General features: G+C 40.6%; 1 protein-coding gene and 1 long non-coding RNA gene across 2 annotated transcripts in view; one reads left to right on the top strand and one right to left on the bottom strand.

The window, feature by feature from the left end:
- Window positions 1–5,348: 5,348 nt before the first annotated feature.
- Window positions 5,349–22,633, bottom strand: LOC130458207 (uncharacterized). The gene is made up of 3 exons (XR_008917299.1): window positions 17,362–22,633; window positions 16,423–16,500; window positions 5,349–5,563 (listed from the first exon to the last, which is right to left on the bottom strand). It is a non-coding gene; the product is annotated as an uncharacterized LOC130458207 (long non-coding RNA).
- Window positions 22,634–22,638: 5 nt separating this feature from the next.
- CCDC60 (coiled-coil domain containing 60) overlaps window positions 22,639–24,962 on the top strand; it is a 212,148-nt gene continuing 209,824 nt past the window's right edge. The window contains exon 1 of the mRNA XM_056821656.1: window positions 22,639–23,312. Within this exon, the coding sequence (XP_056677634.1) occupies window positions 23,235–23,312 (78 nt within the window). The 5' untranslated portion in view covers window positions 22,639–23,234. The remainder of the gene's footprint in view (window positions 23,313–24,962) is intronic.

Raw genomic sequence — 24,962 nt, 5'->3', positions numbered from 1 at the left:
CTACACCCATTAAAGTGTGGAGCAATGGCCCCTGTGTATGTTCAACCCAATTCACTAATTGCACTAATGATGCTGGTCTCGTCCCCTTCTTTCACTCTGTCACCACCTGCCTGGTTTTTATCACCATTTTCCAGAGTAGAGCAAAGTCCCCTGTTTATGCCTCCTTCTTCATGTAGTATGTTGCCCACAGCAGAGCCAATTAAGCAAATCATTCATTTTTCTATACTTTACCCCTTTAATTAAAATGGAAGCAAGACTTTAGATAATAATGGTGGGGTGGGGGGAATGCATTTATTTACCCCCAGACACAAAGAGGACTATCAGAAATATGCATCCAGCCGTCCAATGCTCTCTGGGGAATTCTAATTTACTGACCTTTGTCCCTAGGGAACCTCCATTCTTTTTCTGTGCTTATATAAACCTGAGTGTTCTGACTTTGGAAATTATTTGTTGACAAACTTTCCTCTCTCCCCGCCAGACATAAAACACCACCTCGGCACTTTGGCATCAGGTACATGTTAAGACAATGAAGCCATTGCAAAGCCCAGGCTCTCTTGCCCCAAGAATTTTCCTGCTAGGTCAAGGTTGGCATGACTTAAGGGTTGGAGTAGGAAGAAGCAGGAATGGTAGATGCCCTGGGTGTAGCCTTGAGGAAGAAGGCAGCTCTGACATTTTAGTTTCTTTCTTATAAGGTCCCTTCCAGCTCTCTGACATTCCCTCTTTCAAAATCCCTCCCAGATCTAACCTTCTCTGTTCTAAGACTTCTTCCAGCTCTCCCTGACATTCTCCCTTCTTTCTGCTAATGACAATAAATCTTCCCTCTGACTCCTAAATAGTCCTCAGTTTGCACTGTCTATTGAAAGTGCTTAAAGGTCTGGAATTGTAGAAAGAGCATTAGAGAAAAGCAAATGGGATTTTTCTTGTTCTGTTTCTTATAAGCTATGTGACCTTAGCCAAGTCACTTCCTCTCCTTGAGCCTCAGTTTACAAATGTATAAAATGGAGAAATAGCTTCATGGTCTGTTCCAGATCTAACATAATACTTTCTCACTTGGTAGCTGGACAATAATATAGTCACACTGTTGTCTTTTGGGAAGGAATATGAATTTAACATGAGATGAAGCTGATTCACATCCTAGCTAGGCTACTTAGTAAACATTGGGTTTCATCTGTTGAATGAAGGCTGTTTTCTTCATCTCTAAAAGGGATCCTCAAGAGTCATAAGTGGAGAGTATCCTAGGGGCTTTCTTGTCCAATTCCTTTAATTTATAGAGGACAAATGGGGTTCACAACAGAGGTGACTATCCCAAAGCCAGTAGTAAATAGCAAGGTCTTTTGATTTCAAATCTAACATTCTTTTTTCAATTTAAACCTTTACTTACTAAGTATCTGTTCCAAGGAGGAATAGCAGTAATGGCTAGGCAATTGGGGTTAAGTGACTTGTCCAGGGTCACACAGCCAGAAAGTGTCTGAGGACATATCTGAACCCAGGACTTCATTCTCCAGGCCTGGCACTGTATCCACTGAATCGCTTAACTGCCTCCAACAATCTTCCTACTTGCTGTCTCAAGAGTCTGTTTGGGAGATCCAATAAAATTATATATCACTCAGCACACTCACTGATTACCGTCTGTGTCTGGATACTGTGCTTAGTACTGGGGATGCAAAGACAAAGATGAAATGGTCCCTAAGTTCTATTGGGGAAGAAAATATGTCAATAGACAAGCTACATGTGAACTGTGAACATTGGACATTGGATAGGGATAGTATTAATTCAATAAACATTTATTAAGTGCCTACTCTGTGCCAGGCACTATGTTAAGTGAATCAGGAAAAGCCTCCAGTAGGAAGGGGCACAAGCAGGAAAAATGGATCAGAAAATCAATTCAACAAACCTTTAAATTCCTTCTTGGTGCCAGGCATTGTGCTTGGAAGGAGGGATGTAAAACAAAAAAGGACCAGATTTTGTACTGTAGGAATCAACATTCTATTGGGAATGGAGGTACAAAGGAAGATCACAATCTCTATAATGAAAGAGCCAGAGTTTGAATTCTACCTCTGGCTCTTACTACTTGTGGGACCTTGGGCAAGTCACTTATCCCCTCATCAGTTTCCCACATCTATTATTCAAGGAAAGAATCTATATGAGGTCCTTCATAGCACTAATCCAGCTAGGATCGGTTCTCTAAGTACTCTAATCACTTCCTCTCTGAGCTGTAATAAAAAGTGCTTTAAGGTTTACCAATTGCCTTCTTCAGGGGCATCTAGGGAGTTCCATGTTTGAAATTAAAAAGACCTGGGTTCAAATATGGCCTCCGATTCTTCCTAGCTTTGCCTTGGCTTTGCCCTTTTGTCTTAGAGTTGTCACAAAGACAGATAGTAAGGCTTAAAAAATCGCTTTCCTCAGAAATCCTACAAGTGGGGTAGAGAATGAAAGCCTTGGTAAATACATCAGAGATTCGGTGATTTGCCCACAGAGAAACAGTAAATGTCTGAGACCGTATAAGAAAGGCTTAACAAATGCTTATAGGTTGATCGATTGACTAATTGGACTATTAACCCAGTGCCTCCTATGCAAATGGAAAAATGGAAAAGTGATGACTTATAATCCTAGGACCTGAATTCATTGGCAATAGAGTAAGCCTAAATTGAAGACCTGAATATAAATGCTTCTTGGGGTCATACTGGCTGTGTGACCCTGGGCAAGTCACTTAACTTTTCATTGCTCTAGGTAGCTCTCTACAAGAATTTGCAGAGAAGATGAGCATCTGCATTTGCAAAGGGAGTTTCCTTACCTGGGAGTACCTCCCAGTGAAATTAGGGGTCCAGCATAGTCTTTGTCCCTTTTGCTAACATATATTTGAGGACATCAAGTTCAATTCCTTAATTTTACACATGAGAAAACTGAGGTGCATAGAAAAAATTTTAACCCTTACCTTCTGTCTTAGCATCAATATTGAATATCCATTCTAAGGCAGAAGAGTGCTATGGGCTAGGCAATGAAAGTTAAGTGAATTGCCCAAGATCACACAGCTAGGAAATATATGAGGTCAGATTTGAACCCAGGTCCTCCCAACTTCAGACCTGGTGCTCTATCCACTGTACCCACTAGATGGTGTATAAAAAGTCACTTGTTCACATAGTAAGGGTCTGAGGTACAATTTAAACCCAAACCTTTCTAAGTCCAAGTCTAGTACTTCATGCACTGCTACACCATGATGCCTTTTAGCCTTTCTTGGCCCATTGTACTTTGGCACTGTGTAACTTTGCATAAATTATTTTCCCTGAAAAACTTTAGTTTCTCTACTACTATAAGGTTGGGGCTTCACCCCTGCACCCAAATAATATAATCCAGAAAACTCAGATGACTCTAATAAATTCATCAAAAGTGGGAATTAAATATGAAAAAGGCTTTAGACAATTTTAAAGGAACATGGAGTTTTCACCATACCATGAAGATAAGTGACCCACCTAAAGAGAAGTGGGCACAAAAACACAATATTAGTGGAGAGTACATATGGCAGAGAGACAACTCACACCTTCTGGCTAGTAGAAGTCTTTTTCCCTCTAGAGTCTTTTTTTAAAAAACTCCTTATTTTCTGTCTTAGAATAAATATAAGTTCCAAGGGGAAAGAGTGGTATTTAACACAGAAGGTAAGGGCTAGGCAATGAGGGTTAAGTGACTTGCCCAGGGTTACACAGCCAGGAAGGATCTGAGGCCAGATTTGAACCCAGGACATCCAATATTTAGGTCTGGATCTTTCTCCACTGAGTTGCCTAGCTGCTCCCTTCCCTAGAGTTTTCATGAAATTTTCTAGTTTACTAAGATTAGTGCTTTGTAGGATTCATACAAAGTCATGATTTCTCTCTGCCATAAAGGGTCACTATCTCTCCAGGCTGAATGTATCATTTCTTACTGGTCTAGTCTCTCTGATCTCAGAAGGATGCTCTGTCTACCACAGGTGCAGGGATGGCATGGTTAGTGAGTAGAGGAATAGTGAGAGAATGGCAGAGGTGGAACAAAGAGAATCTCCCTTCCCCTCCCTATTTCCTTCCATAGATGATTCCTTCTCAGGGCCTAGGGTCCAGCTAGGATCCTCAAACTGAAAACTGTCTGTCTAGACTGATCATCTCCATTACTATCTACTTGAATTATTGATATATAGATAGACAGACAGACAGAAATAGAGATAGACAAACATATAGACAGATAGATAAGTAGATAGACAGAAGATAGATAAATAGATAGATAGATAGACAGACAGATAGAGGAATGAATAGATAGATAGATAGATAGATAGATAGATAGATAGATAGATATGAATAGATAGATAGATAGATAGATAGATAGATAGATAGATAGATAGATGGATGGATGGATGGATGGATGGAGAAAGAGGGAGAGGAAGAGAGAGAGGGAGAGAGAGGTGTCTATATGCCTCAAGAATGGGTCTGATTCTTTCATCCAAAAGCAAGATATTTCCTATGTGGCATCATCAGGTAATATTACCAAGATAAGGCACTGAACTTGGATTTGGGAAGATGTAAGTTCAAATATAGCCTCAGCTGTGTATCCATGGGCAAATCACTTCACTTAACCTCTGTCTGACTCAGTCCCCTCACCTATAAAATGAACTGAAGAAGGAAATGGCAAGCCAACTATAGTATCTTTGCCAAGAAAACCCCAAATGGGATGCCAAAGAGTTGCCTAAAACGTATTCCCCAACAATAACAACAAAGTGGGAAAGGGGGAAGAGGCAACTATTCCAAGTCTTTGCTTTGCTGTTACACATTAGTGGTGTACCACCACCCTTTTGGACAATGCTTGATAAAAGTGCATATTGCACAATCCATCATGTATGTCACTTTCTGAGGGACTTATGTGAGAAAAAGAGGATAATTTATGGTGAAGAGAGCACTGCCAAGGTGCAAAGAATGAGAAGAAGGAGGAAGAAAAATAGTTCCCACCAAACTAGCAAAAGTGGAGAATATACTGGATTGCTGATGGTAGAGAAGAGATTGTGCCTTCATGAAGCTGCCCTTGAAGGATCAAAAAATAGACATAAAAGGACAAGACAAAAAGATTCAGGGGAGGGGGGATAGTTTTCATGAGTGAAATGATGCCATGAAATTGAAAAATGGTGGCAAAGTGGCCACACTTTCTCAATGATGATGCCAGGGGAGAAGATAAGAGCATAATTTGCAAGAGCTCTAAAAATTGCCACCCAAATGGTAAGTTGAATTGTAAGTTCAAAATTGTAAGTTGGAAGAGAAATTATAGGGGGGGAATATGGAAAAGGGAGGAAGGGGGGGAAGCACAATAGCAGAGAAATAAATTCCTACCTGTCTTTTTCAGAATGGCCCCGACAATGTGAGTTGACAATGAACCAGTGCGGAAGAAATGCATTTTGGGGCTGGATAAACATGGGCATAGAAATTTCAACCTCGTCTTTGTAACGGATACTGATCTTGTCAAACAGCTTGAGCCATAATTCTAGGCTTTCTGGGGAAAGAGGCTGCTGTCCATGGTATACGTCGACAAGGAAAAAACTCCATTCCATTTTCTGTAAAAAGGACAGGACAGGACATTTTCTCTGACTGCTGGGAGGAAATAGTGCATTTACATGTGCAATAGGTTAACACAGGTCTTCAATTGAGAGGAGCAGAGAAAGTCTTTGGCATGTAGTAAGGGACCGATGGGATGTGCCATTCAGTTTTGCTGATTCTGGAAAGGAGGAATTGGGGTTAGGGAACAGAATCTTGGCCTAGGAGGTAAGAGACTCGTGTCTGAATTCAACCATTGTCACCAAAGCATTTCCAGGTTTGGGGAGGACACATTACCCTCCCTGGACTTAAAAAAGGAAACAAAAGCTTTATTATTTGATAGGATGTAAACTCTTTTTTTTTTAAGTTTTCAGTTTCATTTTTTAAACCTTCACCTTCTGTTTTAGAATTAATTCTGTGTATTGGTTCCAAGGCAGAAGAGCAGTAAAGGTCAGGCAATGGGGGTTAAGTGACTTGCCCAGGGTCACACAGCTGGGAAGTGAAGATTTGAACCTAGGACCTCCAGTTTCTAGGCCTGACTCTCAATTCACTGAGCCACCCAGCAGCCCTCAAATGTAAACCCTTTGAAGGGAGAAGATGTTTCATTTTCATTTCCATATCTGCAATACCTAGCATAGTACCCAGCACATGGAAGGCTCCAAGTTATGCTTGTCAATTGAGTAATTGGATAAAAATAAAAACTCTTTTCTTGGCTTTTAAAGCCCTTCACAATTTGACTCCATTTAATCTTTCTGGGTTTGTTTCACATAGTCCCCCCCTTCACAGATCACTACTTTAAGCCAAACTAGCACAGTTGTTATTACCCCTAACTTAGCACTCCCCATAGATGCCACCATGGCTGAAATCCACTTTCTCCTCTACCCTTTAGAATAATGGCTAGCTTCCTTCAGTGGTCAGCTCCTATAGGACCCTTCCTGATCTCTCCTACTTGTTAGAGGGAAATAGTATAGGACTTTAGATGTAGAAATTAAAGGATATCAGGGAATCCAAACCTTTTTTTAACATATGAGGAAACTGAGTCCAGGTATCATAAGAATGACTCACCAGAGGTTTTTTTTTGCTGTTGTTCTTCTGTTTTCAGTCATGTTCAAATTTTTGAGACTCCTTTTGGGATTTTTTTTTTGGCAAAGATACTAGTGTGGTTTGACATTCCTTCATCACTTTATTTTTAAAAAACCCTTACCTTCTGTCTATGATATAAAGAATCAGTTCTAAAGCAGAAAACCAGTAAGGGCTAAGCAACTGAGGTTAAATGACTTACCCAGGGTCACATAGCTAAGTGTCTGAGGCCAGATTTGAACCCAGCATCCTTCTAACTCCATGTCTGATGCTCTCATCACTGTGCTACTTAGCTGCCCCTCCATCTCTTTTTACAGTCAAGAAAACTGAAGGAAACAGGGTTAAGTGACATGCCCAAGTCACACAGCTAGTAAGTGTCAGAGGCCAGATTTGAAATCAGAAAAATGAGTCTTTCTGATTCCAAGACAACTTCTCTATGAATAGGTGCTAAGGAAGTGACAGTGCTGAGGTCTAAACACAGGTCCTCTCATTCCAAATCCAGAAGTCTTTCACTTTGTCCTTCTCCCCATCCCCCACTTTCTCCTCAAATTACATGTGTACATATATGTGCACATATATATATACACATATACATATATATATATATACTCCCCTCCACCAGTGGAATGTAAGCCCAAGAGTAATCACTTCCAGACAGCTAGGTTTCTCAGTGGATAGAACTAGGACTCCAGAAAGTAAAACCTAGGTTCTAATATGGTCTCCCAGCTGTGTGACCCTGGGCAAGTCACTTAATCCCAATTGCTTATCTCTTACCACCCTCTTCTGCTTTGGAACCAACATTCAGTATTGATTCTAGGAAGGAAGATAGGGTTTTTTTTTTAAAGAGTAATCACTGTTTCCATTTTTCTCAGTATCTGCAGCACCTAGCACAATGCCTGGCACATAGTAGGTACTAAGAAAATGCTTTGGGATTGGATCAAAATTGATTTTTAAGACATAGTCCCACTATAAACTTTCCCTCATTACCATACTCATTACTAAATTGGTATGTCTACCCATATAGAGGCAGCTGGTGGTACTGTGACTAGAGCACTCAAGAAGACCTAAATTCAAATCCAATCTCAGGAGACATTTACCCTAGGTATGTCACCCTGGGCAAGTGAGTCATTTTTTGCCACAGTTTATTCAGCTATAAAATGGAGGTAATAATTGCCCCTACATCATAAATAATATAATGTTTCTCAAAAGCACTTAACACAGTTCAAGGCACACAGTGGGGATTATCTAAATGCTGACTCTCCTCTTTTCCTCCCTGTACTAGCAAAGTGGGCTAGTATGCAGAAAAGTGGGCTGACTGGATCATTTGAATGAAAAGAAATATATTGCCTTGACAGAAAGTGGGATTTACACCTACTTTTACTTTTGCCTTTCTCTTTCCAGGGTCTACTCCAGTGCCTGGCACATATTATGAGCTGAATTATTTGTTGAATTTAATTAGCAAACAATGTGATGAGGGGCAGCATTTGGCACAGAGGAGCCTTGGAGCCTGAGGTTGGAGCCTTAGCTCTGCTAATCACTGGCCCTCTCTTCAGCCCTATTCACTTTATTTCTGTCCACTGTCAGATGCCTGAGCTGAAAGAGATGAACTTAAGGTCTCCTCCAGTCTTGGCAGGCTCTGAATTATTAAGGATTTTGTCATAATCTCTTTGGATTTAAGAATAGAAAAAAGAGAGCTTGTGTTCATGGGGAATTTACCTAGCTGTGATTAACTAATATCGAAACAAAGAATACAGTGAAGCCCTATGCCAGGCAGCCTGTATCAACAGACACCAGAGAAGCTTTTGCTATGATTCTGCATATATCATGACACATAGGAACTGGTCTTTGCTTCCAGAACCGCCGATTCACCTGTGGAAAGCATATTCCTGTATATAGCACCTGGACCCCCTAATGTGCTAGCACAGGGAACTCTCTATCTACACAGACTGGCAACTCCCCTCCAACTTATGGTGAAATATAGACAGACTGGCAGATGGACAGAGACAGAGACAGAGAGAGAAAGATGGATGGATGGATGGATGGATAGATAGATAGATAGACAGACAGACAGACAGACAGACAGACAGACAGACAGACAGATAGATAGATAGATAGATAGATAGATAGATAGATAGATAGATGAGAGAGATGGATGGATAGATATTGATAAATAAGAGAAATGGATAGATGGATGGATATATACATAAATTGATAGATAGATGAGAGAGAGAGAGAGGGAGAGAGAGAGAGAGAGAGAGAGAGAGAGAGAGAGAGAGAGAGAGAGAGAGAGAGAGAGAGAGCAATAGAAAGGCAGAGTATTTGTTAAACACCAAGTGCCAAGCATTAGGCTAAGATCTGGAGATCCAAATAAATGGGAAAGTCCCTAAAGAATCTTGTATTCTAATGGGGGAAGGTGACATATAAAAGGAAGCTAGAAAGGGGATAGGATATAAGATTGCTGTTGAAGGAGTGGAGAAGAAATCTGGCAAGGGGATCAAGAGCTGTAAATGAAGTCAGTATGGGTGAGAACTTTACTAAAATGGTTCTGTAGAAAGACAATAAAATTAAATTTTAAATGCAGGCTCATTTTTTATTGGAAATACCATAGGATACCACCTCATAATGGTAAGACAGAACCCCTGTAGAGTGCAAGATGAGAAGAAAGGAGAGTAAGGTAGGGTTGGAGAATCACTTTCTTTTCTATGAAAAAGACTACAAGTAGAAGTTGAGCAATGAAGGAAGGCAAAGGTGAGTGAGAAGCACATTCCAACCATTGAGGATAGGCTATACAAAGATATAGAGGTGTGAGATGTAATACCAAGGTCATGGGAAAAGTCACTGAGGGAATAAAAGAAACCAATGGGAAGCAATGTATCATTGTGGAGGAAGTGCTGATCTCAGAGCCAACACTACATGAGTTCAAATCCTATTTCTCTCTTGGGTAAGTCATTAACCTGGATCCAGTGCTCTAGGCAGGTCTCTAAGATTTTGAGTTGAAGAGAAGTTGATAGCCTATGTTTATAGAAGGTATTTCATCATGGGGAAACCCCCAATACCACTCAATTTATGAATCCAATCCCTTTACATACCCTTGCTAATGAGACATTAAGATTAATTGTTTTTAGCTAAAAATGGGACTGCAATTGAAAACTACTGAAATTCTCTAAATATCAGTAGTCTAGAGAAGAGCCTCTATCATGCCTTCATGCAATTCTGCCCCTCTATATAACACAACTAAGTGGGACTGCAGGGAAGTCTAGGCTAAAGGACAAAATGATCGATAGATATAATACAATCAGAAAAGTGGCATGATCTGGTGAGATGATTCTGGACTTAAAATACCTGAATTCATATTTTGGCACTTCTAAGCTATCTGAACCTCCTTCTCTGTTAACTCTGTTTTCTCATCTGTAAAATGAAGATAATAACACCTGGAGGATCTAGGAATTGTTGTGAGGATTGAATGAGATTTTGTGTATGACTCTGAGCAAGTCACTTTACTCTGCCTTTGTTTCCTCCTCCATAAAATAAATTAATAAAAGCATCTATTTCCCAGCATTATTTTTTCCAGATTACATGTTAATACAATTTTCAATAATTGTTTTCTGACATTTTGCAATCCATTTTCTCTCCTTCCGGCTTAACCCTTCCCTTACCCCAAGATGGCAAGTAATATATATGTATTATATTATATTATTATATTTGTTATATTTATTAGATTATATTACATTAGATTATATTATGTTGTATTCTATTAATTATATTACATTATATTAGATTAGATTATAGATTAGATTAGATTATTATTATAGGTTGTGCATGTGTTATTATACAATGCATATTTCCATGTTCATCATGTTGTGGAAGAAGACATATGTCATTTACAGTAGAGAAAAGTACATGAAGGAATTGAAATAAAGAATGGCAGCTTCAATCTGCATTCAGATTCCATCACTTCCTTCTGTGGCATTAGATAACCTTTTTTTGTCACAAGTCCCTTGAAGTTGTCCTGGATTCTTGCAGCTCTGATAATAGTTGTCATTCACAATTGATCATCTAACTTCATTGCTGCTGCTGTACACAACATTTTCCTGGTTCTGCTTCCTTCATTTTGCATCATTTCATATAAGACTTTCCAGACTTTTTTGTGATCATCCTATTCATCATTTCTTATGGCACACTAGTGTTCCATTACAATTATACAATACAACTTGTTCAGCCATTCCCCAGTTGATGGACATTCCTTCAGTTTCCAGTTCTTTGCCACTACAAAAAGAGCTGCTATAAATATTTCTGTCCAAGGAGGTCTTTTCCCTCATATTTGATCTCTTTGGGATACAGAGCTATTAGTGATATTGCTAGGTCAAAAGATATGCACAGTTTTGTGACCCTTTGGGCATACTTCCCACAGTTATTGTGAGAATCAAATGAGACTGTCAGTCAGTCAATCAACATTTATTAAGCACCTGCTTTGTACTAGGCACTGTTCTAAATTCTAGAGATACAAAAAAGGCAAAAAGATAGTCTCTGTTCTTGAGGAGTTCATGATCCTTGAAGATAACAAGCCAACAATTATGTACAAATAAGCTAAACATAGGAGAAATTGAAGATAATAGAAAGAAGGCACTAGCATTAAAAGAGATCCAAAAAGGCTTCCCTTAGGGAATGGGATCTTAAAGAGGGCTTGAAAGAAGCCAGGAGAGCCAGGAGATAAAAATGAGGAAGAATTTAATTCTGGATATGGAGAACAAACAGTAAAAATGCTATGAGTCAAAATAAAGCATTTTGTTTGAGGAACGAGATGGACGTCAACATTGCTGGATCAAAGAGCAACTGGGGAGGCAGATTAAGGTGAGGGAAGACTGGACAGATAGGAAAGAATTAAATTATAAAAGGTTTTAAAAATCCAAACAGAAGATTTTTTGTTTGATCTTGGAAGAAATAGGGAGTCAGTGGAGGTTTTTGGTTATTTTTTTGAGTGAGTATGATATGCTCAGGATGATCACGTTAATGGTTGAGTGTAGGATGGACTGTGATGAGGAGAGATTTGAGTCAGGGAAAACAATAAGTAGGCTATTGCCATAGGCCAGGTATGAGGTGATTAAAGCACATATCAGTGATGGCAATATCAGAAGAGAAAAGGTGACGTAAAGGGGGAATATTACAAAGGCAGACCTGCCAAGATTAACAAGAGTTTGGCTATAGAATTGGACATTAAGAGAGTACTTAATTGAGGATGGTATACAGATTGTCAGCCTGGGACCATGTGAGGATGGTGGTTTCTGAATAGAAATAGGGAAGCTCAGAAGGGGAGAAGATTTGAAGGGAAAGATTCTAAGTTTGGTTTTATAATTAGCGAATGTAAGATGTCTACCCAAACTGGGACATCAATCTGAGATTCCTGGTAGGCAGCTGGAGATGTGAGAATTGGAGGTTGGGATAGAGGTTAGGGCTCTGAAAATCATCTACTTTGAGATGATAATTGAAACCATGGGGGGCTGATTAAATTTCCAAGTGAGATAGTCTAGAGAAGGAAGAGGACCCAGGACAATGGCCTTGGGGGACCCTTGATATTTTGGGGCATAATATGGATGAAGATACAGCAAAGGAGAGAGAGAAGGAGCAGTCAGGCTGGGAGGAGAAGAATGAAGAGAGAACAGTGTCATGAAAACCTAGAGGGAAGAAGATGAAGGTGATTAATAGTGTCAAAAACTAAAGAGTGGTCAGGAAGGATGAGAACTGAAAAAAGACATTAGATCTGGCAGTTAAGAGATCATTATTGACTCTGAAAAAGCAGTTTCAGGTCAGAAGCCAAATTGCAAAGAGTTAGGAAGAGAGGAAGAGGAAAGGAAATGAGGAATCCATTGTAAATGACCTCCTCAGGTTTAGTCACAACAAAGGAGAAGAAATACACAACAATAACATGGATGAAAGAATTATGTAGGGCTTTTTGAAGGATGGAGCATGTCTGTAGGCAGGAGGGAAGCAGCCAGTAGACCTGGAAAGATGGAAGACTAGTGAGAAGGTAGGAATGATAGAGAGGGCAATCTGCTAAAGAAGATAGGGTGGAATAGGATTACTTGTGTATGTCCTGGGATTAGCCTTGGCAAGGAGAAGGAATGCCCCTTTCTATGAAACAAGACTGAAGGAAGAGATTGTGGCAAAAGGCATCAGAATGATGTAAGAGAAAGAGGAGAGAAGAAGGTCCTCAAAGTAAATAACCTGGGCTTGTTTTTTCACTTAAATAGAAAGTAAAAGTTCTCATCTGGGGAAAACTGAGCAGGAGGAACCATGGGAGGTCTAAGGAAGAATGAAAAGGTTTGGGAGAGCCAAGGGTTAGTGGGATAGTGAAAATAAGTTGGTAGGGTATAAAGGGAGTATTTTACTATAGTGAGGACCCAGTTCAGATTATATAACATAAACTTGTCATGGACCCAGTTGCATGATTTCCTCCAGCTTTGTCCAGCTACAGTTGGTGAGAGAGCCAAGAATCATGGTGGAACTTGAGCTGAAGGCTAGTGATGATGATGGTAGCAGTGATGATGATGACATTTCTATTGTTTTAAGTTTTGCAAAGTGCTTTACATCACTTGTTTTCCCTCTTGATTCTCATAATCAACTAGTCAGATGGGTGCTGTTATTATCCCCATTTTATAGGCAAAGAAATTCAGATTGGAGTTGAAGTGACTTTACCCAAAGTCACACAGCTAGTAAATATCCCAAAAGGAATTTGAACCCAGGTCTTGACTTCAAAGCCATTTGTTCTGTCCATTACACCATGAGTGCCTCCCATTGGTAAGATTTTCCCAGGAGAAAAGGAATAGAACATAGAGGAACCATATCCAGAATCTCCTTTGATTGGCACAACATTTAAAAGCTTGACATATTCATTATTCTCAACTGATGATATTGAGTCTGGTTCCAAACTATTGCTTCTAGAAATTTTTTTTATACAATCAAACAAGCTGACTAGCGTTATGCAGATTCAGCCTGGCACATAGAAGATGCTATATAAATGCTGGATATCATCACCATTATTACCAGGACAAGTTGGGACCTGGTACACAACTTCTAATTTTATTTATTTATTTATTTTTCCAAGATTTTTCCATTTTACATGATTCATTTTCTTTCCTTCCCCTTTCCTCTTCTCCCTCCCAGATTCAACAGCAACTTATAATTTTAGAGAGTTGACTGATACACTAAGAGGTAAAATAACTTGGCCAGAGGCGCACAGCCAGTACATTGCAGATGCAGGATTTCCCAGGTATGAGGCCAAATCACTATTCCTTATGCCACACTGCCAATAATAATAATCACTAAAATTTATATTGTACCAACAATGTGCCAACACTATGTTAAGCACTTTACAATCATTATCTTATTTGATCTTTACAACAACCCTGGGAAATAAGGTGCTAATTCTTGTCCCCATTTTACAGATGGAAAAACTAAGGCCAGCAGAGATAAAGTGACTTGCCTAGGGTCACAGAGCTACTAAGTATGAGGGATCTGATCTCCAGTACATCCTGACTCCAACCTGTTACCCTATCCATTGCACCACAATTAGCAATGACAGGAATATGAACTGAGCCTTTTATTTCACTGGTATAGGGAATGTCTTTGACTTGAGTAGGATCAAACAGCTAGTAAGTATCTGAGAATGGATTTGAACTCAAGTCTTCCTGACTCCAGGCCTGATATTCTACCCACTATGCCACCTCGTTGCCTTTTCTACCAAAGCAGTTTAGCATTTTCTCTTCAACCAATAATCTTAGAGCATTGCTCAAAACACTGAGGGTTTAAGTGACTTGTCTAGGGTACCACCACAAGGATGTGGCAGAAGTCAGAGGTGGGTGGTGAATTCAGGGTTCCTGACTCGGGAACCAGCACTCTAATCAACAATTAATTAAAACTGGAAGATCCAAGGGAGAAAACAAAATGTATGTAGAAAATTAAATTAAAAATATATATGAAGTAACTTCCAGAGGGGAAAGCATATATATATATATGCTTTGCTTTAGTCCACAAACAGCAGCCCACAGGGCAGACAGCCACATGAGATTACCACAAAACCTGCCAATAACAATGGCTTAGAACTATGGATGCTGCTTCCAATAAATACCAAGGGAAAGGGAAACTTTGCTTTGACCTAAAAGTTAACACTATATATATATGTATATATATATATATAAAGGGCATTTTGGGTAATGATAGAACAGAAATTTCAAAGGACACAATAGGAAGATAGGCTAGAATAGGATGAAGACCCAAGAGGGATGGCATAGTTTAGGTTGAGTATAAAGTGGAATCAAGGGGCAGCTAGGTAGGTAGCATAGAAGATAGAGCACCAGGCCTGGAGACAGGGGGTCCAGAGTTCAAATCTGGTCTCAGACACTTCCTAGCTATGTGACCCTTGGCAAGTCACTTAATGCCATTTGCCTAGCCCTTGTCCTTTTATCCTAGAGTTGTCACTAGGACAGAAAGTAAGGGTTAAAAAAATAACTGGGAGTAGTGGGCAAGTATGGGAGCTTGGGTCTCTATAGACTACATTCAGAAATATAAGGAATATGAGCGAGACCATAGGACAGTATATTTTTATTCTCTTCTCAGCAGCAATGATGATCTATCCTGAGCAGAAGGTAGAAAGTGGGTACAAAAAGGAAGCTGAGGTCATTATTACTCCTGCCCATGGGGGGACTCTCTCTGTCCCTGCCTGCTGCTCAAGATTGAGATCCATGGAGGCCTGCAGAGCACTCCAGTTTTAGGGCACTCAGAGGTCTTTATCCTCCAAATATTGTACCACTCAGGGCAGATATGCCCCATGTCTTACTTCAAGGCTGAGTGACTCCCTGAGTTAAGAAGATCTGAGTTCAAGTCTCACAAACCCAGTTCACCTCTTCTCAATGTCCCCAAGCAATCCTCAAAAGAGGCACCTCACAGGAAAGAGCTCTCATACTGGAAGGTCCCACATCAAGGAAATCACAAGTCCAAACCAAAAAGGAAAATATCTCACATAACAGGATCAATCCATGCAGGCAAGATGAAATAAATTACTGGCAACCTGGGTCCTATCAAGTAGCACACACAGCTGAATAATTGTAGGAAAAATAAAAAATAGGTTTGGTCTCAGTGGAAGAGAGAATGAATTAATCTTTGCTTTCTCTGTGTAGATAAGTGGAGATGTTCACAATTTGACTCCTGTTGGTCAAAGGCTATTGTGAGTTGGACAGATCTGAGAGATGGTTTTTAAAGAAAACTTTGCCTGCAAACAGGAGAACTGGCTTCTAGCCCTAGCATGACCCTATTTTAGCCAAATGCAACTGGGTCAGTCACACACACACACCTCTTCATACCTCACCTTCCATAAATACAAAATTAGAGTTTTGGACTGGATGATCTCAAAGGACCCTTCCAACTCTGAACCCTATCTATGACTGCATGTTCTGGGTATAAGAAGGCAACAAGAAGGAACTTTGGGCTTGCTAGCTTCTTATTGGTTTATAGTATTTATTGGTCTCAAGCAAGGAGAAGCCTCTCTCTGAGATTCCTTTAAAGGGGATTAAACAATTTAATTGGGAAGATATTTATGATGTGCTATGTTCCGGGGATTGTGCCAGATACTAGGGTTGGAAAGGTAAAAATGAAACAGTCCCTATCTTCAAGACATTTACATTCTTCTTAGGAGTGGGGAGCAAAGAGTACAAGATATATTCAGAGTAGTAAACACAAAATAATTTAAGAAAATATTAATAATGGGGGTAGGGAATCAGAGATGTTTTCACAGAGACCACTGTACCTGAGCTGAGCCTGGAAGGATTCTAGTGATTCCAGAGGCAGAGATGAGGAGGGAGTAGATTCCAGGTCTAGGGAACAGCTGGGGAACCAGAGAGTGGAAGACAATGAGTTCCATTTTGGTAATAATCTCAGCTCAGCTTATCTCACAGGACCATTAAGAGTATAAAATGAGATAACAGAAGAGCACAATCTTCTTGAGGGCAGTAACTTTTTTCTTTTATCTTTTTATCCCTAGTGTCTACAAGATGCCTTCAATCAATCAACAAGTAAGAATGAATCATCTGCTATGTGCCAAGCAGTGTAGGCTACAAATATGAATGATGAAACAATCCCTGCTCTCAAGAAGCTTACATTACAATGTTAATAGATAGATTGAATGGATGGATGGATGGATGGATGGATGGATGGATGGATGGATGGATGGATGGATGGATGGGGGAGAGAGAAGAATGGTTATAGAATGGATGGATAGATGGATGTAGAAAAAGATGGATAGATGGAGGATGAATTAATAGATAAATATAGATATAGATACTTATCTAAACATATATATCTACTTATATATCTATGTTTATATGTATATATACATATACTTATATACATATAATATAAAATGTTACATCTTACAGGTCTATTTTTATATGTTGTTTAAGTTTATATATTATATATATACATATATGTTATGTATGTAAAGAATAGGTGCTTAATATGTGCTCATTGGGTTTGTCAGTCAGTCAATAAGTATTTTCAGCATCTATTATGTGTCAGGTACATGAGGCACCTAGGTACAATAGCAGATAGAGTACTAGGTCTGGAGTCAGAAAGAACTGAGTTAAAATCTTTCTTGGACATTTATTAGTTGTGTGACCCTGGGAAAGTCATTTATCCCTTTCAGTCTTGGTTTCTCTATCTGTAAAATGAAGATAACAATAGCACCTACCTTCTAGGACTGTGGTGTTGTTGTTGCTGCTGCTGCTGCTGCTGCTGCTGTTGTTGTTGTTGCTGTTGTTGAGTCATTTCATTTGTGTCAGACTCTTCAAGACCCCCATTTGGATTTTCTTGGCCAAGATATTGGAATAGTTTTCCATTTCCTTTTCCAGCTCATTTGATAGATGAGAAAACGAAGATAAACAAGGTTCATTGATTTGCCCAGGGCTACACAGCTAGTGTCTTAGGACAAATTTGAACTCAGGTTTTCTTGACTCCAGACTCTGGCTCTACCCACTACACTATCTAGCTGCCTTCCAAGAATTGCTTTGAGGATTAAATAAGAGATTTGTAAAGCACTTTGCAAACTTTAAAGTGCTATGTAAATGCTAGCTATTGTCATTATCTATTATTACTATCTATTATCTTTGGATAATAGATATGGAAGTCTTGGAAGAAGGTCTCCCAAAGTAAACTGTGATTATTATTTACATCATTCTGGCAGGCTGGGGGACAGAGCATCCTGTCCTCATAGCCTAAGGCCTCCTGGGCATTTTCACAGCAGGATCCAGCCTATAATCCTGTTGTAACTGTTAATCCTTTTAGGTGGTACAAATGCCCATTATCCAGTGGCATTTCTTACTGGCAGGGATCCATGGACAGATTGCCAACTAGCTGATATCAAGGGAGCCCCAAGTTTGAGCCTTGCCCTGGGCCCTGTAATTTATAAAGCCCAAACTGGCATTTCTGTATAATTCGCCAGACGGAAATCTCTGGGTTCAAGATGCAAGCGGCAAAGCATAATATGGGACTTCTGAAAATAATGTCTTTCCAATAGGTTTTTAATGCTGAACATATGTACCATTGACTGAATTGGTTGTGTTTACCAGATTTTTAAATCTCACTTCAGCTATCCCAGCTGGTGTCCAATATATCCCCAAAATATTTTTCAACTTGATAGGTTTATTTTTAATTCCTTCTGATGCCTTATTTAAGCAAAAGGAAAAGGGGGAGGGAGGGAGTTTGTATTTCCAGTTCCCTGGGCTCAGACTTTACACAAATAAACTAAGATTTGCATGTCCTGATACTGAGTCCTGAGCTAGGAGTTGAAAGATTTGGATTCTAGTTCTAGCCCTGCCCCTAAATCACTGGATGCCCTTTGACAAGTAACTTCTCCTCCATGTACCTCAATTTCTCCCTCTGTAAAATTAAGGTGATGTCTAAGGAGGCTCTCCTCCCAGTAATAAGTAGTGGGGGAGCTCTGAAATATGAATAGCTAGTATACGAATATATAAACACAAACAAATTTTATATACATACACCAAATGTGTATATGTGTGAGTATATGCATATACACTCATCTTAACTTCCTATACCTATATGAGGAGTACTGTGAATTTTAGATTTATTCCACCCTGCTTAGTCTTCTGAATTCTAGCAACCAGGAATGTATTCACCCCTACTTAAGAATTAAGTGTGGGGGAGGATGGTCTGTGACCAGCATGTGCCAGCAAGTGACAAATCAGAAACAACTGACTGACCCCCTGGGTTGTCCTAAGTCAAGTTTAAGCCACCATTGGTATATGTGAGACACAGGAAGTGATATAAAGAACTGCCTATATATTTTGTGTCACTTCCTGTGAAAGGGGCTTTTGGAGACTTTTACAGCTTTTGGAGTCCTTGGCGGCTTTGGCGGTGGAATTGACTGGGAAGAGCTCAAAAGCGAGGGTCTAGGTGAGACTACTTCCCTGAAAGGCCACGTGGTGAGTGATAAGGCTGTGTGACAAGGAAATCACTTTTAAAAGACTGATATATATTAATTTAAGGTCGCCAAGGAATTCAGCTATGTAATTCCTTAATGAAAACTCAAGTCAGCCGTCAACCTTTTATGGAGTTTTATTTACAAACAGGAGGAAGAAAGGAATTAGAGATAGAGAGATAGAGGGAGAGAGAAAGGGGAGAGAAGGGAATAGGGCTTAAATACCCCTACTGTTTAGGCTGGGCCAAAAGGCCCAAGCCCTTAGATAGCTGGGGCAATGAAAGGAGATCAGTCCCTATTACTCACGTGACCAAAAATGGAGAAACAGTCTCTGGGGCCCCCACCTCCAGCTTTCTTCAGAGCAAGCTTCTCAGAGCACACCGCAACCACTCCGACAAACTCCTCAACCACCTCCCAGTCTTCAGACCCCCCTATCCTTAAGGAAACCATCCAAGTTCCCTCCCCTCAGTCCTCACATCTACCAATCACCTGTCCATCAATTTCCCTGTACCAATGGAGGCTCTAGCTTAACCCAGGACCGCCCAGAGGTCTCTGGCTTTGCACATGTCTGTTGAAGGTCATATTTTCAAATAATTAAATCTTTGATCCTTTGCTACAGCCCTTTCTAAATCCTGTTAACCTGAGTAGGGTAGAGATTGGAATAATTATATTTTGATCTATGCTGCAGCCCTTACTCAATCCTGTTAGGACTGAGTAGGGTGGAGATTGATTCCAAGTATCTCCATTGTATCAATTCTAAAATCAATCATGACTCAAAGAAATTCCTGTTCTATGCTTAAGCATGGGTCAAAGTCCTTTCCATTGTTCAGCAAAAGGTTTCTGTCCTAAAGTAATCTTAAGAAGGGAGGAGAAGGAACCTCCCATGCCAATGGGGTTCACATTCCAATAGTCAAGACCCACTATCAATAGGAAATTTTTCAAGTATGAAATTTCCCAATGGTGAAATTTCCAACATTTATAAGTCTAAGAAATTTTGAGGTTTACAGCTGACTCCCCTTTCCCTTGACCCTTCTGAAGGTCCTCCTTCAAGGAGGCCCCTCATCTTGGAGGAGACCTCCTAGCCGGTAGCCTAGCTAGATTTTATCTTCTGGGAAGGCCCCTTGGCTGAGGCCACTGAACTCTCCCTGGCTCAGGCCAGAGTAGATCTTTACCCCTTCCCCTCTTTCTCCTTCTTCTTAATTTCTTCCTTGTATTGTAAATAAACCAACATAAAATTCCATTCTGACTTGAGTATTTCATTGGGATTTAGAATTTAAATTCCTGGCAACCACTAATATAATATATTCAGTCTCAATCCTTATTTTTACCCTTAACAATACCAAGTATTCTGAGAAGACTAGCACCTCTGGTGTGAGGGCTGCTGAGCCATTTTCAGGGCTGCTTTCCTCCTTTAATGTCCACCTGCCACCTGCCTATCACTTGTGGCTCCAATAATTCATGGCAAGTGCAGTGGCCACACAGCCATCTTGGCAGACAGATTGAACCAAGTTAAGGGTAACCAACAGATCTCAAAACCCATTAGTGAGTTGAGGGACTGTCTGGGGGAGGGTATCTACCCTAGGCATTCAAAGTCTTCCTCCAGAGGAAGGGGCAGATGAGAACAATTGTTCCAACTGCCATGAAGGCATAGAACACAAGTGCTGTGGAGAGCTTAAAGCTTGGTCAGACATCAAAGATACCAAAGTCATTCACTGAGTCCTAGGACTTCCCCAGTTGTGCTGACTTTGATCTTGCCACTGGACTTCAAATACTTTGGAATAAAGACTGAGGATGACAACATTGGGCAACCCTGCCTCACTTAAATCCAATTCATGAACAAGTCAAGACATCACCCCATGAGGTCTTTAAATCTGAAGGATGAACAATAATATATAGATATAGATATGTACATACACAAAAGTATTTAAATAGCATTCTATAAGGTTTGCAAAGTATCCTATTATCTTCATCTTACAGGTAAGGAAACTGAGGCAAACAGGGTTGAGTGTCAAGGTCACATGGTCAATAATTGCCTAAGGTTGAATTTGAACTAAGGTCTTCCTGACCCCTGGTCAAGCAGTCTATCTATCTACTATTCCACCTATCTGCCTAAATAATCAATTCATGCCTTAGAATTGGCAAGACTCCTCACATGCCTAGATGGCTAGAAAATATTTTATATTAATCATCAAGTCACATAATTCAGTAAACAAGCATTTATTAAGCCCCTACTAAAGCCAGGTACCAAGCTCAGTGCTGGGGGATTCAAAGAAGGAAAAAGAGTCCCTCCCCACAAGGATCTCACAATCTAATAGAGGAGACAAAGTGTTAAGAGCTATAGACGAACAAGATAATAAACACAAAATAAATTGGACGTTAAAACTTAGAGGTAAAGAACTAGCATTAAGGGCATGAGGAAAAGTCTTCCTGTAGTAAGTGAAAATTTGACTGAGATCCAGAGGAAGCCACAGATGCCAGGAGACAGAGGAGGAGGGAGAGAGTTCTAGGCATGGAGGATAGCCAGAGAAAATGCCTGGAGTCATGAGATGGAGAGTCTTGTATGAGGAACATTAAGGAGGCTTGAAACTCTCTGTGGTAGGCAGGGATGATGTGAATGAAGAATCCAGTGGCTTCCAGAGAAGGAAAGGAATTTGCTCAAAGTCACTCAGTGATTTACCCTCAAAATTGGGTCTCCTATTTCCAAGCCCAAGACTGTGAGTCAGTTGAACATAATTTAATCGTCCACTTGATAATATGAATTTGATTCTTGGAGGGTAAAATGAGTGTAGATTAGACTTGTTGAGCATGCCCACGGGGGACTGAATCAGGAGGAAAGGATGGATGCTATAGGGTGGCAATTTGGAGCAGGATGAAAGGACAACCTTCTTCACAAGTGGCGATCCTCCCATCCCTGGATATCTAGAGGGCGGCGGTGGTCTGGACTTGAACTCGGGAAGTCCTGGTTTCAAATCTTGCCTGAGACGTTTACCAGATGGACAACGGTCCCTTACGTTCACTGACTGTTTTCCTCATCTTGAACAATCGGGATAATAACAGAATGTAAATACGGTGCTTTACAAACCTCCAAGGGATACGCAGAGATAGAGAGATGCTATTTTTATTGCCGTAGAGGTTGGATGATCGCCTGTATTGGGGTGTTTTAGGAGAGATTTTTTACTCCCGATACTTCCCCTCACTCCCCAGGTGACTTTGCCTCAGTTTCCTCCTATGTACAATGAAGGGTCCCTTCCAGCTCTAGGTCTGGGACCCCGTGAATTGCCCCGCTCCCTCCGTGGACGAGAAAAGTTTAGGAAGTCTCACCCTGGCTGCCTGCCTCGCTAGGAAAGTACAGACAGAGCTCTGCCACTAAGCAGAATGTCCCGTCTCGCCCCTCCTCCTCCTTCCCCTACGTGCCCCTGACCAATGAGAAAGTCCCAGATAGCGTCCCCGTTGCCAGGCACTCGGACTGCAGTCGAGGCTTCTAGCAATTAGGCTGCGTAGCTCCTTGAGGGGAGGGCGAAGGCTTGGATGGTGGGTGGGGAGTCAAGAATGTCCAATTTCGCGGAGGAACTTCATCCTTCTGAGGAGTGATTCAAGAACCTGACTTGTCTACTCAAGTTAAGACTCAAAAAAACCTTCTCAGAGCAGTGAAGACTTCAATTAGCGGCAAACCCCTTTTTTTCTTTTTTTTCCTCCCAAAGTTCTTAATTCTATTTCCCTATCCTTCTCTTTTTTTCTTTTTAAATGAGAGAAAAAAACACCGTCTGAGAAGACAGAAGGAATCCTTTGTATTTATCTATAAACCTTTTTTTTAGTTAGTCATCTTCTACTTCATTTTTTTTATTTTTAAGATCCCAATACATATATTATATGTATAGATCTATGTGACATATGTATATAGTCCTATTTATATTTGTTCTTCTCACACTCTCACCCCACTTAGGGGATACTAATTGGTTTGGAGTTTAAATGATGGTGAACTGAGAGACAGCAAAAAAACTGGGCCCTTCCCTCATTTTCCCCCTCCCTCAAGCCTTTTTCCCAGCCCCTGGCTGGTCCCCATCCTCAGGGGACCTAGTACTTCTACCTCTTCCTGCTGCCCTCGGGAAGCCTGAAATAGTATTAAGATGCCCTACAGCAAGAGCACTGATTCCCCCACCAGCGAGGCCATTAAGCCCTATCTGGGCTCTGGGCAGCTGTCTCAGGTAGGTGTCTTCTCTCTTGACCCTATGGGGGGGAGGGGGGAGGGAAGGGGCACAAAATAAAATACAGATTAATGTTGGAACAGACTAGCCAAGGAGAGGTAGAACTGGGAGGGGAGGGAAGAGGAAAGTCGTGTTGTCGTTCAATTGTAGAGACCCATCCCTATAGATATAAATGGTTGATTTCATCTGAAGAATGAAGGCACCAGCCGGAACAGTGTGCCAGGCCATCATATTAGCCAATAATTCTGAGATGATGGAATGAATCAGCAGTGACACAGTCGAACATCAGAAAAATTAAGATAAATTGTAGGTTTACCATGGCAGAAATTATTTCCAGGAGATCCACTGCACAGAGGCAGCCAGGGTAGCCAGTGTGGGTATATCTCTGGTTTGGACAGTGGCATTGGATTTGGAGGAAGATCTATGTTCAAATTTGACTCTGCCACTTACTATCTCTGTGACCTGGGACAAGTCACTTTGGTGTTGAGTCTGGTCCTCAGTTTCCTCTTTTGTAAAATCAAAGGATTGGACTAGATGATCTCTTAAGTCCATTTTTAGATGTCTGTAACCTTTTCTGGTTTGCTGGGATAGGCAGTGGACTGGGAAAGGGAAAGGAAAGAGTCTTGGGCTAGGGATAAACATGGTATGGAAGAGTCTGAGCAAGGGGACTCCTTACTCTCGATGAGTTACCTTCCTTGTGCTTGTATCTGGCACATACTAAGGGCTTTTAATATATGAAGGTTGGCTGTTGACTGACCTGGGGGCTCAGATAGAGAGCCCCACAAGAGGTTCCCCTAGACCTTTGACTTGGGGCTGCTCTCTCAGGGCTGGAGAGACTTTGATTCACTAGCCCCCTCACTCCCATTTTATTTTACTTTAAATGAAAGGCAGAAACATCAGAGAAGTTTTATCTTATGATTGCAAACCCCACTAACTCCCAATTCCAATATGAAAGGGACCCTGGTTCTCAATTGCTACCCATTGGAGCTTATGCTCATGGCATACCCAATCAGCAGAGTTTAGAATTCAGACCCCTTCATAGTACAAGGATAATCAGATCACAGAATCATCTGGTCCATTCCATTCATTTTAAAGATGAAGAAACTGAGGCCCAGGGAGGCTAAATGATTTATCAACTACTTGGTAAGTGTCAGAACCAGCATCAGAACTCACAATCTCAGGGGGCAGCTAGGTGTCACAGTAGATAGAAAGTCAGGTCTGGGGGGGGGGGGAGGCTTTTTTCCAATCTGGACTCGGACAGTTCCTAGCTATGTGACCCTCAACAAGACACTTAACCCCCATTGCCTAGGCCTTACCTCTCTTTTGCTTTAAAACTAATGCTTAGTATCTATTCTAAGATGGAAGGTAAAGGTTTAAAAAAAAAGAATGCAGTTTCTTATTCCAAACCCATCACTCTTTCTTTGAACTCCAACATTCATCCCAGTTTGGCCACAGAAGGTGATGGTGGTATTTTTTGGCCAGGACAAATTTCAAAGAAATAAGGTAGGGGAGGGAATGGCTCTGTGGCAAAGTCTTGTGAAAAATATCCAGGGTTTTTAGTGGACTTCAAGCTCAATAGGAATCAAGAGCATGATAACTAACACAATTTTAAGCATCATTAAAAGGAAAGTAGTATACAGGCTAATGAGG

The sequence above is a fragment of the Monodelphis domestica genome, chromosome 3, assembly GCF_027887165.1.
Source record: "Monodelphis domestica isolate mMonDom1 chromosome 3, mMonDom1.pri, whole genome shotgun sequence".
In the NCBI taxonomy this organism is placed as follows: domain Eukaryota; kingdom Metazoa; phylum Chordata; class Mammalia; order Didelphimorphia; family Didelphidae; genus Monodelphis; species Monodelphis domestica.
Note: the sequence above shows the minus strand (reverse complement) of the source record. Positions and strands in the feature narration are given on the sequence as shown.